The sequence below is a fragment of the Beta vulgaris genome, chromosome 7 (assembly GCF_026745355.1).
Source record: "Beta vulgaris subsp. vulgaris cultivar EL10 chromosome 7, EL10.2, whole genome shotgun sequence".
In the NCBI taxonomy this organism is placed as follows: domain Eukaryota; kingdom Viridiplantae; phylum Streptophyta; class Magnoliopsida; order Caryophyllales; family Amaranthaceae; genus Beta; species Beta vulgaris.
The window spans coordinates 33,484,152-33,504,112 of record NC_079208.1 but is presented as its reverse complement, the minus strand read 5'-3'; the positions used below and the strand labels follow the sequence as shown (position 1 = coordinate 33,504,112).

The 19,961-nt window shown below is 33.9% G+C and overlaps 2 protein-coding genes across 2 annotated transcripts; one reads left to right on the top strand and one right to left on the bottom strand.

Annotated features, from left to right (window-relative positions):
- The first annotated feature begins 505 nt into the window (after positions 1–505).
- Positions 506–5,600, top strand: LOC104899152 (COBRA-like protein 7). The gene is made up of 2 exons (XM_010686291.4): positions 506–1,176; positions 3,953–5,600. The coding sequence occupies exons 1-2, from the start codon at positions 630–632 to the stop codon at positions 5,380–5,382; spliced, it is 1,977 nt and encodes a 658-aa protein (XP_010684593.1). The 5' UTR covers positions 506–629; the 3' UTR covers positions 5,383–5,600.
- A 6,614-nt stretch (positions 5,601–12,214) lies between these two features.
- Positions 12,215–16,290, bottom strand: LOC104899174 (two-component response regulator ORR26). Its single transcript, XM_019250610.2, has 5 exons — positions 16,179–16,290; positions 15,518–15,670; positions 13,613–14,008; positions 12,472–12,548; positions 12,215–12,364 (listed from the first exon to the last, which is right to left on the bottom strand). Exons 1-5 carry the CDS (start codon positions 16,288–16,290, stop codon positions 12,215–12,217), a joined length of 888 nt encoding a protein of 295 aa, XP_019106155.2.
- Between the last annotated feature and the right edge of the window lie 3,671 nt (positions 16,291–19,961).

The window sequence follows — 19,961 nt, the reverse complement described above, 5'->3', positions numbered from 1 at the left end:
TAGGTGTTCACGAGCCCACTAGTAGATATTGTACTTGCGGGCTAGGCCAATAGAGGACAATATCTACTATTAGCGGCATACATGTTACAGGTTACTTCTCAATGTATGATTATTGGTTGTTCTATTCGCAACAGTACCTGTTTCTAAGAAGTTTTGGATAATATTTTCTTCTTCTATATGTTTTTCGTCATTTTTTTCAAACCTATATATTGTAATATAGCTTGGATAAGATACTTTCTAAAATTTGGACTAGTTTTCACTAAAATTATGAAATCTAAAAAATCTTAAATTGAACTACATCCTATTTATCCTACTACAATTTTCCATTGAAAATTACAGTTGAATATTCATGTCATGTAATCCATCTAGTCAAAGGTATATATACAACTTGTTCCATCAAAAAAACTAAAAGCCATACAACTTGAACACTGCCCAACAAACCTCTATTCATTTAACCAATACGTAAGTATAAAATAGAGTATTAAGACTTATTCAAACGCGCAAGGTAGACCAGTTCTCATCTTTCACATGAATATATCCTTTTCATGCAACACTCATAAATCCTTTCTTACAAGCAATGGCTTCATTTTAATTCTAACTCTCAAAAACTCCCTTTTTTTCATTCAAACATGGAGAATAATAAACTCTCCATCATCCTACTAACAACCCTACTCTTTTTTTTCTCCTCTCTTCCTTTATCTATCTCCCAAACCCAAACTCAAACCAACGTCTCCTCATTATGCAACGGCATTTTCTTACAGTACAGATACACTGAAGGCGAGCAACTACCCCCGAACATCACCACCTCGGATGCAACGCAGCAGCCTTACAGATTTCAATCAACGCTATACATACAAAACAATGGGTTGCAAGAGTTGAGGTCGTGGCGTGCTTTTGTTGGGTTTCAGCATGGTGAGCTTTTGGTGTCAGCATCTAATGCTGTGCTTCTTGATGGTGCTCCTTTGCCAGCTAATGTTTCGAATGGCACCGTCTTTAGCGGCTTTCCGGTGCCGGACTTGAGGACTGCTGTTGAGACAGCCGGTGATTTGACTCAGATGAGTGCCCTAGTTGAGTTGGTGGGTACTGAGTTTGGTGTTCCTCCAGAAGAGTTTCCTATGCCTACTAATATTAGCCTTGCTAATGATGGTTTTATCTGCCTTAATCAGACTACGCAAGGTGAATAATCTAGTTGACTAGTCTCTGATTTGTTTTTCTTTAAGTTGATTATAGTGTTTGATAAAATATATAACTAATTTTAGGCTCCAACCATCCCAAGTTTTAGTTGGAGCATAAAGATTGGTTTTTATAATCTAATACTTTTACATGAAGTTACGTACTTACAAAAATTATTGAAACCTTTTTTTTAAAAGAAAAAAAATATAAAGAAACATAAGCTTGTTATATAGAACCATCCTTATAGATACTTTAGGTGAAATCTCGTGTACACCCCTCTTAATTTTCTTTTCCTCATAAAAAATGAAGCTTATTATATTGAGATTTTTTGTTAGACAAATTTAATTTCATGCCACCTTAGAAAAATCAGTAGTTGAAACTTGACACTTATTAATCAAAGTCGGACCATCCCTCATTTTTCTTTTAAAAATGAACTGGCAGCATTGAAGTAAAAAGACCTTTAGTAATGTAATTGATTTAACATTAACACATAAAGTAAGCCATCAAAGAAAAAGACGCTAACAAAAAACTGAAAAGTTTGAATATCTTAAATTGCTATGTTAAAAGTTAGTTCTTAGAGTGATGAATAATTACCAAGTTTTTTAAACTGAAATAATTCTAAATTTATGAGTATTCGATTAGTGTATCAGTAATTCAGTATCATATCAATAATTTTGTTATTTTTAATTTAATTGACGGCAACTGTGATGTTCATAATTCTTAACTAAAAGTGCTAATTGTCAATAAATCGACCCGGTAGTTTAACAGCAATATAAAGAAGCATTTTATTAATCCCATATACATATTTTCCATAACCAAGCAAGGTTTGGTTTAGTTGTAAAGATTTGAATTCATGACTTTAAGGTCATAGAATCAAATTCCATTAGGAGTTTCTTGGGATGAAATTTTCCTTACCATCTCCTCTTTTCAAAGAGTCCGACATGCAAAACCTGATTGGTTATACTTGTGTGAGGTGTCAGTTCAATAGGGTCCTTCATCTTACCAACTAAAAAAATATACATACTTTTCATAAAAACGTCGTTATCATGTCCTAGGATGTTTTATTGTTTTAACCAACTCTATATGCATGTGATGCCTGCGTTAATTTCAAAACTTGTTATTATATTATATTATATATACTTCATCCATAGTATAGTTATATTTACACATAAAATGTAAAATATTAATAATTAGATGAATTTAGTTATATTAATTCGCTAATGTAAAAACTAACAAAGGTTATTGGGAGAAATATTTTACACATAATGAGTTGATTTGACTGAATTAAAGAGTATCAAAGGTAGTGAGTGTTTCAGACTTTTTAGAGTGATGCCATATACCATCTTCTCTTGTAAAAAAAAAGGGTCAAAATATTTTGTCCATTTGATTTTTTTGATTGAAATTAACATTTTATACATATATACCATTTTTAACTTGTTAAGAATGGTAAGTTGAAAAAGAAAAAAATTCTTAATTTTTTTTTTTTTTTTTTTTGTATATTATTCAATCCATTAGATCATTAATCGTAATTTAGTATATTCATAGGGGATACCATCTTACTCCCCTTTTCCTTATATCATAAGTAATGATAAAAATAATTTAAGTGATTGAATCTATAAACTAATGAACAATATACATCATAATATAGTGTTATTAGACGTTATCAAATTTCCAATCTAACATTCTAATTACTAAAATTTTTAACTTGAAATAATTTTAAATTTTACGAGTATTTGATTAGTGTTTTAATATCATATCAATAATTCTGTTATTTTTATTTTATATTAATTGACAGTAACTATGATGTCCATAATTCTTAACTAAAGTGCTAATTTGGAAGAAATCGACCAGGTAGTTTAACAACAATGTAAAGTAGCATTTTATTAACCCCACATATATATTTTTCACAAAAAGTTCCACAATCATGTCCCGGGTTGTTTAATTGTTTTAATAATTTAATAATGACAAAGATTATTTAAGTTGTTGAATCTATAAACAAATGAACAATATACATCACCAATATGGCGTTATTATACGTTATCAAATTTTCAATTCCTAACATTCTAAAAAATCCAAAAGCTTTTTTTTTCTTAACATTTTAGATTTTCAGCCTGAAACTGTCATACGCGGCTTACATAAAGAATTCAGAGTTCAAATATCTTACATTTTGAATTTTCGATTTCTTGTCGCTGCAGACGTCAATGTTATACTACTACTACTACTTTTTGATAATACACAAATGAAAAATTCAATTGATTAGGGGAAAATTAAGACTAAGTCCTCTATCTTACATCACTGCAATTCTAGAAATGGTTAGAATATAGCATTTATGCTGTTTAAGAGCTGGTCTTATTTAGTAATTCTTTCACTCTATATTATATGTCATTTTCATCAGTGCCTTTTGATTCCAAATAGTATTAAATCTACTATAGCAACATCAAATATCCATATGTTTTCATGAAACTAAAGTCAAAGTTTGAGCTCTTTTTTTCAGAAAGGTAAACACAATAAAGGAAATCTTAATTCCCTCAATATTGTGCCCTAATTGATCTAGTAGTCTTATTATCTTAGACTCGAATAATTAGGGTACAGTTTTGAGGGAAGATTTCTGTATTGTGTTTACAATTACTGTAACCAAAAAAACTGTCAAACTTGAATGTGATTTAGGATTGAATGTAAGTAGTATGATTTTGTTTTCATCCAGATTCTTGGTGACTCTGTATAAATTAGGAAAAATTACTGACCAAAAAAAAATCATGCACATTTTGGTGGTCTGCAGGGAGTAATATGTATACATGCTGCACGGAAGATCCTGATGCCAGATCAACCATAAATGCAACGGAACAATTTCTACCTCGGCAAAATGGTGATTTGAGCATAATGTATGATGTCATCTCAGCATTTGAATCAAATTACTGGGCTCAAGTTACGATTACAAATCAAAATCCAACAGGGCGGCTAGATAATTGGCAATTAAGCTGGCAATGGATGAGAAATGAGTTCATCTATGCCATGCGAGGCGCTAGCCCTTACAAAGTGGATACCTCTGATTGCATCTTTGGCGATGCAGCAACCTTCTACCAAAACCTGGACCTCTCTAGAGCCATAAGTTGCGAGCCAGAGCAGACGATCATAGACCTACCACCGGCTTTTGCAGATAATCCTACCTTAGGTTCCATCCCTTATTGTTGTCGAAATGGTACACTTTTGCCTTCCAACATCGATCCAAGCATGTCCATTTCAGCCTTTCAAATGCAGGTGTACAAGATGCCACCTGACCTTAATGTTACTACATTTAATCCACCACAAAATTGGAGGATCAACGGGACATTTAATCAAGACTACCAATGTGGAAATCCGATTAGAGTGAGTCCGAGCCTCCTCCCTAACCCGAATGGCCTCCCAGTGGATTCAGAGGCAATTGCAACCTGGCAAGTGGTATGTAACAAGACTCGAATAACTAGCGCAAGACCTCCAAAATGTTGCGTGTCTTTCTCTTCTTTCTTCCATGAATCTGTTATTCCTTGTAATACATGTGCTTGTGGATGCCCTAACCCTGGACAAGCACAAGAACAAGCTTGCAATGCTAGTGCGGACGCAATCCCCTTACCATCCTACGCACTTTTGACACCATATGAGAATCGGACTGCAATCACCACAGAGTATGCTAGATTGAACCATATACCCATAGCTAATAACCTCTTACCTTGTGGTGATAACTGTGGAATCACTATAAATTGGCATTTATTATCTGATTATCGCGATGGTTGGACCTCTAGGATTACTATTTTCAATTGGGAAGATACTAATTACTCTGAATGGTTTGTGGCCGCAGAACTTGATAGGGCCATAGAAGGGCTAGATAGGGTTTATTCCTTCAATGGAACTGCTATGACCGAGGACAATGGAACTATTTTCATGCATGGTTTTCCAAGTGAAAATGATTACCTTCTGGGAATAGTTAACGGGTCTAACCCACGGAGAGACCCTAGACGTCCAGGTACATTACAATCAGTGCTTTTATTTGACAAGAGAAGAACACCAGGGATTAATGTGGCTCGTGGGGATGGTTTTCCTACAAAATTCATCTTTAATGGCGAGGAATGTTCTCTTCCTACAACATTACCAATAAGCTCCACTACCATGCTCACTTTAGCTACTAGCATGTATAGCTTGCTTATAGTAACTATAGTTTTTATCCTTATATAATTGTAGCTTTTGCAGGATCTTATATTATTTGGATTTTTGGGTACATGCATAAGAGAAATAGAGAATATCATGATTTTGACAGTACATTTTCTGCAATGTATAAAAACTTGGTACTTGGGAGATATTTTTTTTTTAATTGAGGAATGTTGATGACATGATCATTTGTATATAAACTGAAAACATAATTGATATAAGTAGAGAATACTTTTGATGGTTAATGTCGCAAATCTACCATAGGGATGCAATTTAAAACATAAAGTACTAAATAGTTCAACATATCAACACAGATTAATTAGGAAAAAAAATGTTGGAACATTTATAGGGTAATGGGTTTGAAACTCATAAGGGTATGTACTAGAAGAGGAGGAGGTCTAGTATGCAAAAGGCTAGAGTGCATCAAGTGGCAAAACGCATTGATAAACCAAGGGAGACAGAAGACTGGCCGCGAGTCGCGACAACCGTCGCGAGTCGCGACCAGTGGCCCGTCGCGAGTCGCGACAGGCGTCGCGGGTCGCGACCAGCGCCTCGCGACTCGCGAGCTTCTTCGCGAGTCGCGACGTGTCTTCTGCCTTGGAATGCGAAAAGATGCCTTGACGGTTTTATGTCCGTTGTGATGTTATGGCCTCATTTTAATGACCTTTAAGGTCCTTAAATCAGCTGATTAAAGGCCTTTGATGGGTGATTAAAATGGGGGTTATGGATTACTACTCTAGTCAATGAAAGGTTTATATTCCTATATAAACCTTGGGATTCCTATGAGTGAAGGGTTAGAAGAAAATCAGAATTTTCTATTCTATACTCTCTCAAATACTTCTTGCTTAGCTTAAGAGAAAACTTGCAATCTTCTCTTGAGTGTTCTTCACAAACACAAAACACAAGTTCTTGTTGATTCACTTAGAAGATCATCTAAGTGGATTGTTTCTCTCCATTGTATCTCATTAGTTATTTCGTGTTAACCCGGTGATCCTAGAGGGGCGAAATTAAACTAATAGGAAAGCGTAGTTTCCGTGCCTTGGAGTGGATATCCGGTTCTCTTATTGATCACACACATAACAATCTATTAGTTTAATTTTCTCTTTTTTCGGATATGGCTCAATCACTCAAGGACATGACTATGAACTTCCAAAAGTTGGATAAGTTTGAGGGGGTGGGCTATCGGAGGTGGCAAAAGAAGATGCACTTCTTGTTGACCGCCTTGAATGTGGTGTATGTGTTATCAACTCCTATGCCACCACTCCCGGAAGATGGAGAGGAAGAGCCTCTTGAGACTACTAGGAAGAGGATCAAGTGGGAGAATGATGACTACATTTGTCGTGGTCATATTCTCAACTCTCTCACCGACCCGTTGTTTGATCTCTACCAAAATGTGGAGAGTGCAAAGGAACTTTGGGATGCTCTTGAGGCCAAGTACATTTCGGAAGATGCTTCAAGTAAGAAATTCCTTGTTAGTAATTTTAATTCTTTTAAAATGACTAATGATCGGCCTATTATGGAGCAATTCCATGAGGTTCATCATATTTTGAACCAAATAAGATCACATGGTATGGTGATGGATGAGGCAATTGCGGTTGCCTCAATCATTGACAAATTACCAAATTCTTGGAAAGATACAAAACATCTTTTAAAACATAAAAAGGAAGACATGTCCATGGAGCAATTAGGAACTCATCTTCGTATTGAAGAGGGGATCCGGGCTCAAGATGGGGTTAAGGATACTACTCCTAGTATTCCTAAATCTACCGTTAATTTGGTAGAGGTTGGTGGGTCTAGTAAGACCAAGAAATCCAACAACAACAACAACAAACAACAACAACATAACAAAACAATGTTGCAAACAAGAAGAGGAAGACCCTCTCTTGTTGGATATGCAATGGTCCTCATCTTAAGAGGGATTGTCCTTCTAACAACAAGAAGAAGACAAAGAACAAACTAGTGTTGTTCAAAACCAAGGTAACAATGCACATGTTAATGTAATTGAAGAAATGCATTTTGTTGCTATGATTTCTGAAATTATGTGTGTGCAGGTTGATGATTCTTGGTGGATAGATTCGGGAGCCTCTAGACATGTGTGCAATAACAAGGATTTCTTCAAGTCTTTGAAAGATTTGGATGATGGTCCAATCTTGTATATGGGGAATGATTCTACGGTAAAGGCTAGAGGCATAGGCCAAGTAGAATTGTTGTTAACCTCGGGAAAGACTTTAACTCTCCGGGATGTTGTGTATGTACCGGAAGTTAGGAAGAATCTGTGTCAGGAGGTCTCTTGAATAAGTATGGTTTTAAAGTTGTTTTTGAGTCGGATAAATTTGTACTTTCCAAGGGTGGTATTTTTGTTGGACAAGGTTTCTTTTGTAATGGAATGTTTAAATTTAGTATTGATAATAAAATTGGTACTAGTTCTATTTACATGCTTGATGTTTCTTCTCTATGGCACAATCGTTTATGTCATGTGAATTATCGTAGATTATATGACATGTCTAAAATGGGGTTAATACCTCCTTTCGATTTAAAGTTAGAGAAGTGTCACACTTGCGTGCTAAATAAAATTACAAAAAATCCTTATCCTAGTGTGACTAGACAAACGGTATTGCTTGAATTGGTGCATAGTGACTTGTGTGACTTTCATAGTTCACCTTCTTTAGGAAATAAAAATATATTGTAACTTTTATTGATGATTTTTCAAGGTTTTGTTACATATATTTTTATTTACTAAAGATGAAGCACTAGAAAAGTTTAAGACCTTTAAAATCGAAGTGGAACTCCAACTTAATCAAAAGATTAAAAGACTTCGAACGGATAGGGGTGGTGAATATTATAATCCAAGTTATTTTAGTTCCATTGGTGTAATTCATGAAACAACCGCCCCATACTCACCTCAAAGTAATGGTATAGCGGAAAGGAAAAATAGGGTCCTAAAAGAAATGGTTAATACCATGCTTTCTAATTCGGGTCTTAATGACGGTTTTTGGGGTGATGCAATTTTAACTGCATGTTACATTTTAAATCGAGTTCCTAATAAAAGGAATAAGACTACCCCTTATGAACTTTGGTGTAATAAAAAGCCTAATCTCAATTACCTTAAGGTATGGGGTTGTAGGGCAATTGTCAAATTGACGGAACCTAAAAGGAAAACTTTAGGTGAAAAAGGAATTGATTGCATTTTTATAGGCTATGCGGTACATAGCAAAGCCTATAGGTTTTATGTCATTGAGCCCAATGACTTTGTCTCTATTCACTCCGTGATAGAGTCAAGGGATGCAATATTTGATGAGACTAGATTCTCATCGATTCCAAGACCAAAGGACATGATACCTAGTACTAGTTCCAATGTTGTAGATGACATTTCAATTGATCATGATACTACAACACCGGAAATTAGGAAAAGTAAAGAATTAGAAAAGAGAAATCTTTTGGACCGGATTTTCAACTATATTTAGTTGAAGGGTCAAGGGAGTCAATTTCGACTCAAATTTCATATTGTTACAATATGGAGGAGGATCCTAGGTCCTTTGATGAGGCTATGAAGTCTCATGATTCTGCTTTCTGGAAAGAGGCAGTGAATGATGAAATGGATTCTATAATGGGTAATCACACTTGGATTTTAGCTAATTTACCTCCCGGTTGCAAACCCCTAGGTTGTAAATGGATTTTTGTAAGGAAAAAGAAAATCGATGGAACCATACTAAAACATAAGGCCCGGTTAGTGGTCCAAGGTTTTAGGCAAAGATATGGTATCGATTACTTTGATACTTATGCTCCAGTAGCTAGAATAGCTACTATTAGACTATTGATAGCATTAGCTGCGATTCATGGTCTAGTAATTCACCAAATGGATGTAAAAACTGCTTTTCTTAATGGTGAATTGGAGGAGGAAGTGTACATGAATCAACCTGAAGGGTTTGTGGTTAAAGGTCAAGAAACTAAAGTTTGAAATTGTTAGATCTTTGTATGGTCTTAAACAAGCACCTAAGCAATGGCATCAAAAATTTGATGAAGTTGTGTTGTCTAGTGGGTTCAAAATAAATCAGTCCGATAAGTGTGTATATAGCAAATTTGATAATAACGGTAAAGGAGTTATAATTTGCTTATATGTTGATGATATGCTTATTTTTGGGACTGATTTGGAACAAGTGGAAAAGACCAAAGTCTTCCTTTCCTCTAGCTTCTCCATGAAAGATTTGGGTGAAGCGGATGTTATTCTAGGTATTAGAATAATAAGAGGGAAAGGGTCGTTTTCTTTATCACAATCTCATTATATTGAGAAAGTGGTCAAGAGGTATAATGAGTCAAATTCGACTCATTTTGCTACTCCTATGGATCCTAGTATTCACTTGGTTCCGAGTAGTGGTACTCCAATTTCACAATTGGAGTATGCAAGCTTAATTGGAAGCTTGATGTATGCTATGACTAGCACTCGGCCGGATATAGCCTTTGCTATTGGCAAGCTCAGTAGGTATACTAGTAATCCTAGTATGTTGCATTGGCAAGCATTGAGAAGAGTGTTAAGGTACTTGAATAAGACCTTGGATTATGTCATAACATACTAAAGAGAACCTTCTATCTTAGAAGGTTACTCGGATGCTAGTTGGATTTCGAATAAGGAAGATTATTCATCCACTAGTGGTTGGGTGTTTCTTCTTGGAGGAGGTGCCATTTCATGGGCTTCCAAGAAGCAAACATGTATAACGGATTCCACTATGGCATCGGAATTCATTGCTTTGGCTTCTTGTTGCCAAGAAGCGGAATGGCTAAGGAATGTGTTGAGTGAGGTGGACTTATGGGTGAAACCAATGTCACCTCTTGCTATCCATTGTGATAGTGCATCAACCATAGCTAAAGCATATAGTGAAGTCTACAATGGCAAGTCAAGGCACATTGGAGTTAGACATAGCTATGTGCGGGAAATGATAAGGAATAGTTGTATAACTATTAATTTTGTTCGGTCTAGTTTGAACTTGGCGGATACGTTTACAAAACCGTTGTCAAGGGAACTAGTGAACAAAATGAACAAAGGGATGGGTCTTAAGCCTATTGATCAACCTATGGTGAAGGAAAACTCTATTTGATGTCTAATACAACGTTAGATCTCAAATTCAAGGAGGATAGTACTTCTCTAAGAGGTTGGGAGCACTTGTTTAATACATCCCGAGGTTAGTGCTTGTTGCTACAATGATAAAGAGGTTGAATTTTATTCTTAATAAATCTTTGATAAGGTGCTCAATTGTAGGAGCATGTCCGGAAAGATTTACCTATGTAAGCTAGAAGTTTGGCCGCTTCATCAAGTCTTAGGCTTGACTTGGAATGCTTATGAATGGATATGGACACCAAGGCTTCATAGGTGTCGGAGGTTTTAAGAACCTAGTTTATGTTTGTGTGTATTAGTAACTTCAATAATTTGTAATGGTTATATGATTCAAAGCTTTGTCTATCATTATGATCTAAATTATTGTAAAGATTACTTTTACTAAATGGAAATTCAATCGTTAGATATTTCCATGATGCATGAACATGTGTGTTTGCGATTTATAGCAAGTTGAAAAACTTTTCAACATTACCCTATAAATGGGAGGAGGATTGTTGGAACATTTATAGGGTAATGGGTTTGAAACTCATAAGGGTATGTACTAGAAGAGGAGGAGGTCTAGTATGCAAAAGGCTAGAGTGCATCAAGTGGCAAAACGCATTGATAAACCAAGGGAGACAGAAGACTGGCCGCGAGTCGCGACAACCGTCGCGAGTCGCGACCAGTGGCCCGTCGCGAGTCGCGACAGGCGTCGCGGGTCGCGACCAGCGCCTCGCGACTCGCGAGCTTCTTCGCGAGTCGCGACGTGTCTTCTGCCTTGGAATGCGAAAAGATGCCTTGACGGTTTTATGTCCGTTGTGATGTTATGGCCTCATTTTAATGACCTTTAAGGTCCTTAAATCAGCTGATTAAAGGCCTTTGATGGGTGATTAAAATGGGGGTTATGGATTGACTACTCTAGTCAATGAAAGGTTTATGATTCCTATATAAACCTTGGGATTCCTATGAGTGAAGGGTTAGAAGAAAATCAGAATTTTCTATTCTATACTCTCTCAAATACTTCTTGCTTAGCTTAAGAGAAAACTTGCAATCTTCTCTTGAGTGTTCTTCACAAAACAAAACACAAGTTCTTGTTTGATTCACTTAGAAGATCATCTAAGTGGATTGTTTCTCTCCATTGTATCTCATTAGTTATTTCGTGTTAACCCGGTGATCCTAGAGGGGCGAAATTAAACTAATAGGAAAGCGTAGTTTCCGTGCCTTGGAGTGGTTATCCGATTCTCTTATTGATCACACACATAACAAAAAATAAATACAAAAACATGCTAAAATTTTATATACACATAAGCACGATTAATCAAAAAAAAAAAAATTCAAAACATGCCAAACATCTATATGCACTTATAAACAACCTTGAATTATTCTTTTGTCTTCTACCATAGAGAGGGTTTCGGGTCATGCTATCATGCTTCCTACAACAAGAAAAATAGGGGAAACGCGTTAATAATTACAAAGTTCATAGCTAGCAATAATAATAATAATTAATCAATAAAACACCAAAAGAACAATTAATAACCTAGATTGATTGGTTGCCGAATAGTTGACTGTAGAGTGCAGGATCATTGTAACAATGATCTAGTATGTAACTTGCATATGTATCATCATCAACCCTTGTGCAAGAAACATCTCCAAATCCAGATATTTGTCCCTCTATCGTTGAATCGAATGTAGTTGAATACGCATGTGAATCAGAATGATAATAAAATAAATTACTACTTTTAACATGATGAACAACTTGGGAATAGTTTTTCAAACCATAGCCTGAGAATGGGAGTTCAAACCTTGTAGTTGCAAAGAACATGAGCTTGTATGAATATCTTCATCAGAGCTAATTGGTGGTAGGTTTTCACTTTGGTATTGTAATGTTTGTTCCATTCTCTTATGATATTGACGATATTTCTGCACATATACCATTATATCATGTTATATATCATATAAAAATGTGATATATCTTAACTGATATAGTAGTAAATCCACTAGGAATAGAAGTGATAGTAAATATATACCTGTAGATGGCTAGCCACATTTTCTCTGGTCAATTCAGGAACATTCATTATCTCCAAAATCTTTTTTGGAACTGGCTCTACATTAATGTCGTTTATAAAACATATTCTCTTAGAAATTGTATGTAAAAAATAACAAATGCAAAAACAATAGTCATGATTGATTAAAATAATATTCTTATGCAACCGAATGTGATATAGAGAGATAAAGAGAAAAATTGTCGGGATAAGCATATTACATAATTTTAAGACATTCTATAAATAGTATAAATTCATTAGATTTAATGCATGGTACTTATCCTTGTTATATCGCTCCATACGTCAATATATTAAATGCTTGATAACAATTTGTGATCAAATAGGCTTTAAGCTGAAAGACATGACTAAACTATCTTTGGTGACACTAGTGGGAAAGAGGTTGAATAAGAGCCGAAAATGTAACAGTTAAAAATGTACAGTTAGCCAAAATTGATAAGAAAGTTGATTGTATGATCTAACTACTGGAACTATTCTCCGAGCAATTGAACTTTAGTTGGTTGAATTGGAACAGTAAATACCGTACTTGAAACTGTTAAGTTAGCCAAGAGTGAAAAGGGAGTTGATTGTATGATCAAACGACTAGAACAAGAGTTATTATATTAAAGGTATCTAAACTAAAAACAAACCAGTGTCATAATTTCATTCTTATGCAAACAACTTAAATTTAATTATTTCTATCCTAGTCGTTTATATATCAATAATATTTGACACCTACGCACTATTTCTAGTTTATAGTTCAATCATTTACACTTAAAAAGCGAAGTTTAAAATAATAGTACTCCCTCCGTTTATTTTAATTACTACATTGTTGTATGGACAACAATTTAGGCAATGTCACTTTTCAGCTTTTTGGATGGTACTCTTTGACCTATTTAGCATAAAATAATGGGAAAAGTGCAAGAGTAGTACTATTACTTTATAGTAGGCCAAGTAAATGTAGCAATTAAAAAGAAACAACCATTTAAGAAAAATATAGCGATTAAAAAAACGGAGGGAATAGTACACTATCAAATACTTCTTACCTTATGTACATTTCATGATGAGTTTGATTTATGTAATTAGACCAATTATATTTTGGAGTAAAGTAGAATGGCTAGAGACATACTTTCAGTCCCAAGTTGCTTAATGGCCTCCATGAACTTAGCATGGAGTTGAGGAGTCCAAACCACTCTTTGCTTTTTCTTCGTAGTGGTTGCATCATCATTCATTTGTTGGTCTCCGTTTATATCAGCAATCTTCCTTTTTCCATGGTCACTGATTGGAGCAATCCATGCATTTTTGGAAACTCTTTTACAATAGTAATTCATGTTAATTATATCCGAACTATTGCTCCCTGATTGTGCAACCCTTGCCTTGATTAACTCTTCATGTCTTTGTTTTCCATATACATATTTCCATAAATATCTCACATTCTCCATTTGAATCGGCTTAATCAAATAATCAGAAGCTCCATATAGCATCCCCTTCCTTATTTGATCATTATCATCATCGATTGATGTCACTATTTGAACATACCGAAACACAAGAGAAATAGAAAGTCAGTTATTAATGACCGAGATCATATCATTATACAACTAAAAGCTATCACTATACATAATTGATATCAGAAGAAAGATAACTGGAATATTTTCTTCCTCCCTTATCAATAATAATACAGTATTCATTTCAATTATGGAATTAGAAACGGAGGATACCAATTACAGTTTCCCTTGAAAAAACATTAACTTTATAGCCATAAATGAACTACACAATAATCGCTTCAAAAAAACCAAGTAGTACTTGGTCTAGTTGTAAGGAGAACACCCTTCCAACTAGGGGTGTAAGTTCGGTTTTTGGTTTGGTTTTAGGTCAAAACCAAACCAAACCGAAATAAATTCGGTTTTGAAATTTCCAAACCAAATCCAAACCGATATTCGACTCAATCCAAACCAAACCAAACCAAACCAAACCAAAAACCAAACCGAATTTTTTTTATCTTTCAAAATCCAAACCAAATTTTTTTCATATTCCAAAATCCAAACCAAACCAAAATGAAATTAAATCAAACCAAGATAAAAACCAAACCGAATCTAAACCAAACTTTTTGATAATTCTTATTTTAAGTGACAATATTTTTGTATTTTCGTAGTTAATATTAAAAAAAAGACACAAAAAATAACAGACAAAATTCGTATGTTAAGTGACAATAATTTCGATTTTTTCGGTTTTCCAAAACCAAAACCGATCCAAACCGAAAAACCGAAAAAATAATTTTTTTGAATCCAAACCAAACCGAATTTCAAAAAAACCAAACCAAATTACTAATTCGGTTTGGTTTGGTTTGGTTTTCGGTTTTTAACCAAATAACTTACACCCCTACTTCCAACCTTAAAAGGGAAGGGATTCGAGCGAGATCCGGATCACTTCTTCTTACCAAAAAAAAAAAAAAAAAAAAAAAAATCAGCTACCCAATAAAGATTCTTTCTTTTAATTGAAACACTGCACCTGCATCTTTTCAAATTTTCACCACCTTCCTCTCATGTACTTGTATTTTTCCTTCATCCAATTTTTTTTTACGTGTTATTTTGCATTCCCATCCCCAAACCCAACTCCAAACAAAGATGTTGACGAATTGAACTAAATTGAACATTCTCTTTGCGAATTCTGTACAACGTATTTTTTTGAAAAATCTAATATCTTTAAATACATACTTTAAAGGAATTAAAGTCAAGAACAAAATAGTTTAATAACATCAAAGAAAAAAATAAAAGGACCACGGCACCCTTAATCTAATTTAGATAAGCACCAGATTTTTCTCTATCCTCTTTCTTTGTTTACTAAATGCAATCAAGAACCATAGCTTATATATTTGGTTTCACAAGTGTACATGATATATAACAGCCCAAATTTGAAAATAAATACAGACTGTTTTTTTATGTAGATGGACATTTGTCGACTTTTCCATCTCTCTCTAAACGGGATAAATTATAAAACTGTGTCATTCGTTGTAACATTTACTTTATATACTTACTTATAACAGGAAGATTTGTCTCTATACCAATAAGCTTTAGGAGCTCAAATCCATTCATTTCCGTCAGGTAGACATCAACGATGACAAGGTCGTAATGGTTTCGATCTTCTTCTAGAATACGTATTGCTTCCTTTGCATACCGGCATTTTGTCACTGTTCATATACATACACAAAATAAATTTTCAAAGTTGAATCATATAAATCTCTATTATATAAGTCGATGGGATATATGGTGTCCTCAATGAAATGTCTTTTTAATCCTTAGCTAAATATATGTACTTAATTAAATATTCAGATTTTGTATAATTAAATCCTTTCAATTCTAAAAATAAACTAAAAAATGATTACCCAATAAAAAAATACAAATTTAATTTAACTATAAAAGTTTACATCTAAATATTTATCTCAATTTCTAAAAACTTTATAGATTACGGTAGTTTGTATAACAATCATTATAAATCACACTTCTATAATTATATTTTGATGAAATTTATTAAGAATAGAGTCAAACAATTGACGCATGCATTGCGTGCATGGAAGACTAGTATGGTTAGAAATATAGTGTCTTTAGTATAATACAGGTATGTATAACTCTAAAATTTACCACTAGGTGAGGTGACATGAATTGAATACTATACATGATCTTAATACAAGCACATACCTTTAAAGCGGCAATATTGTAGCATCTCCTCCAATCTCAAGAGACTATTGTTATCATAATCCACAATGAGAATTTTCCATTCCCGTTCGACGAAGCTACCAACTTGCGCCATTTTTCTGATATTAAGTTGATGAAGTTTAGAATGATGAATTGACAATATCTGAGTTCATATCGGAAAATGTTATAGGAGGATATTTAGGTTGAGAGATTCTAGGAGCAAGTTTATCCATATATCTTAATTTGATAGGAAGATAAGAGAGTGAAAAAACAGAAGTGGTTGAGGGAAAAAATATGAAGATTTCGGAATCTAGAGCTCTTATGTTTGAAATTGGAATTCAGTTAAGCTAAGTTAATCTTTTGAGATTACGTTAACAACTTAAAAGAATAATTATGATTTATCTCTCCCACTTTTTTCTCAACATTTCTTTCTCCCTTTGTTTTTTTTTGCCTTTTTTTTTCCTCCTATAATAACACACTAGATTTTGTTTCGCTTATCGTGTAAAACTAGTTTTGACTCCGTTGTTGTTTTATTTTTTTAAAATTATTTGTTAACATTATTGGTTTTGTGTTATTATGAAATGAGATTTTTCAACTCCATAATATTTACATACCTTCGTTCTATTCTATTGCAATAATTATCACTTTGATTAATTTCATCTGGTAAAACCATAACATTTTTGATATAAAAAACAACTATATCTGACAATATTACCTTTACTTTATGCTAATAAAGTCATCTTTAATTACTCAAAAAATTGTCTCATAAAGTTGCATTTACTTTATTAAGGATTTACTAATCTGGTACTCTAGTTAATTCACGTGGTAGCTCTATCCTAAACTATCCATTTTTTATTTTCATAAAACCATGCCCAAACCCATTATTGCACTAGAAAAGAAAGGAGAAAGTGTGTCATTATACTCTAATTTCTAAATTTGTTATTGCAATATATAAATTGTATAATTTTAATACTCAATTGAATATTATAGGTAAGTCTATTATTAAATAGCACTCCCTCTGTTTTTTATCCTTCCCACTTAGAATTTTGCACAAATATTAAGGAAAGGGAAGATTTTTGCACATGGGTTGGAATCTGTTTTGTTAAGCAATTTAAAAAGAAAAAGTACTACAATGTAAGTGGGTCCATCTTTATAATTTAATATTATAAATCCAAAAAGGAGAAGTACTTTACTAAACATAAATCATACACAGCATAGCTTTACACAATTTTAAAATTGAGGCAAAAAAAGGAGGGAAAACAACGAAATCTCAATTGTGCAGCTTTATAGTAATAAAATTTCAGAAACTAAAAGTTTCCCTCCAAACTAAAAATTTTAGAAATCTCAACTACATATACCCTTCTCAACTCATCCCCTACCACTTGCTGACTTAGAAAAAAAAACATAAAGATTTTCTTTTAAAAAAATGGCATCATTGCAATAACAAATTACTCATGCATATTAGAAAAACAGAGAATTAGTGACACAACATGATGCTCCTAAAATGAGCAAAAACACAAATAAAACAGAAAATATGCGCAACAACATGAACAACAAAGAATATGAGCAGGAAAAACATGAAGAAAAAACATGAAGAGAACATGCGCAACAACAAAACAAAATTACTCATGCATCTCAGAGAAACAGAGAATTAGTGACACCATATGATACTCCTAAGATGAGAAAAAACACAAATAAAACGGAAAATATGAGCAACAACATGAACAACAAAGAATATGAGCAGGAAAAACATGAAAAGAACATGAGCATCAACAAAACAGAATTACTCATGCATCTCAGAGAAATAGAGAATTAGTGACACCATATGATACTCCTAAGATGAGCAAAAACACAAATAAAACGGAAAATATGAGCAACAACATGAACAACAAAGAATATGAGCAGGAAAAACATGAAGAGAACATGAGCAGCAACAAAACAGAATTACTCATGCATGTCAGAGAAACGGAGAATTAGACACCATATGATACTCCTAAGATGAGCAGAAACACAAATAACACGGAAAATATGAGCAACAACATGAACAACAAAGAATATAAGCAGGAAAAACATGAAAAAAAAACATGAAGAGAACATGAGCAGCAACAAAACATAGAGCAAAAACATAAATTACTCATGCATCTCAGAGAAACACGAAAGCCCTAAGATCTACCAGCAGCAAAAACACATTCAATTTTGTTTCAGCAGCAAAAACCAGACGTAAATAATTTCAGCAACAGCAAAAAAATAATTCCAGCAGTAGCGAAAAAATAATTTCAGCAGCAGCAAAAAAAATTACAGAAAGAAAAAAAACAGGATAATCCTAAGATCTACCAGCAGCAAAACCACATTCAATCATCACATAAATTAATTGACAAAACATAGAAAGACAAAAAATAAAGAGTTAAGGAAACTCCCTCAAAGGTTAACAATGCTTTAGTTTCACGACCGGAAAATATATTTTCAAATTGTTGTAAATTTCCTCCGGCGATGGTAATGGAAATTCATCAACTTCCACCTCAGGTCTGGAGCCTTCTCTGTCAGGAGTGTCTGGAACAATTAGTTCTTCTTCTTCTTCACTACTGAAAACCTCGTTTGAAGGACTTTGAAGCCTCTCTGAGTCTGGAACTGAGAGTTCCTCAACTTTATCATCATCGCAAGGTCTTTAAGGAGTCATATACTTTGGAACACTATGAGATTCCTCAGAAATCTCTAAAATTAACTTTTCAGCCATGATCTTTAAAATTCACAAACCTAGAAAATTACCCACACAATTCGCAAAGATCTTTAAAATTCGCAAAATCAGAAAATTATTCACACAATTCCCAAAGATTTTAAAAAATCGAAAACCCAGAAAATTACCCACACAATTCGCAAAGATCTTTAAAATCCGCAAACCAGAAAATTACCCACGCTATTCGAAAGATCTTTAAAATTCGTAAAACTAAAAAATTACCCACACAATTTGCAGCAATCTTTAAAATTCGCAAGCCCGGAAAATTACCAACATAATTCGCAAAGATCTTTAAGAGAAAATTTAGGTGTCAGAAACCGCAGCAATAGGTTCAAAATTCAAATAATATTTTTTTTATTTTATTTTAATATATTGCTGCCGTTTTTGTCAGAAACCGCAGCAATATGTTTAGTCAAATAGTACAAAAAAATTTAAAAATTTCTGTTGAAACCATATTGCTGCGGTTTTCGGTCGAAACCGCAGCAATATGATCATTTTATATTTTTCATTTTCTTTTTACATGATATATTGCTGCGTATGGGTAAAACCGCAACAATAAGTAATTATTCTACTAGTGATAAAAACAAAAACATGATCATCCCAAAAGCCATGTTCATGGTTGCAGTTCCAAGACCAAGGTGGAACCAAGATGGTTCTTGTGCATTTGACGGGAAGATTGGCATATGGTCTTTCACAAAACAAGTTCCAGTACAAAGATCATCAGAAAAAAGACCTAGGGGAACTCTAGAAACAAAGCCCATTGATGCAATAACAAAAGATGTAATTAGAGACATGTTGGTAAACAAAATCATGCCTGCCATCAGGGAGAAATGGCCAAATGACCCAAGCAAGGTCATATACATACAACAAGATAATGCACCATGTCACATAACCAATGATGATCTAGTATTTCAACAACACAGACTACTACATGGATTTGATTTTAGGTTGATACAACAGCCACCAAACAGCCCAGACATGAATATTTTGGATTTAGGTTACTTTAGAGTACTTCAAACATTGCAATAAAGAGAAAATCACCAAGAAAAATT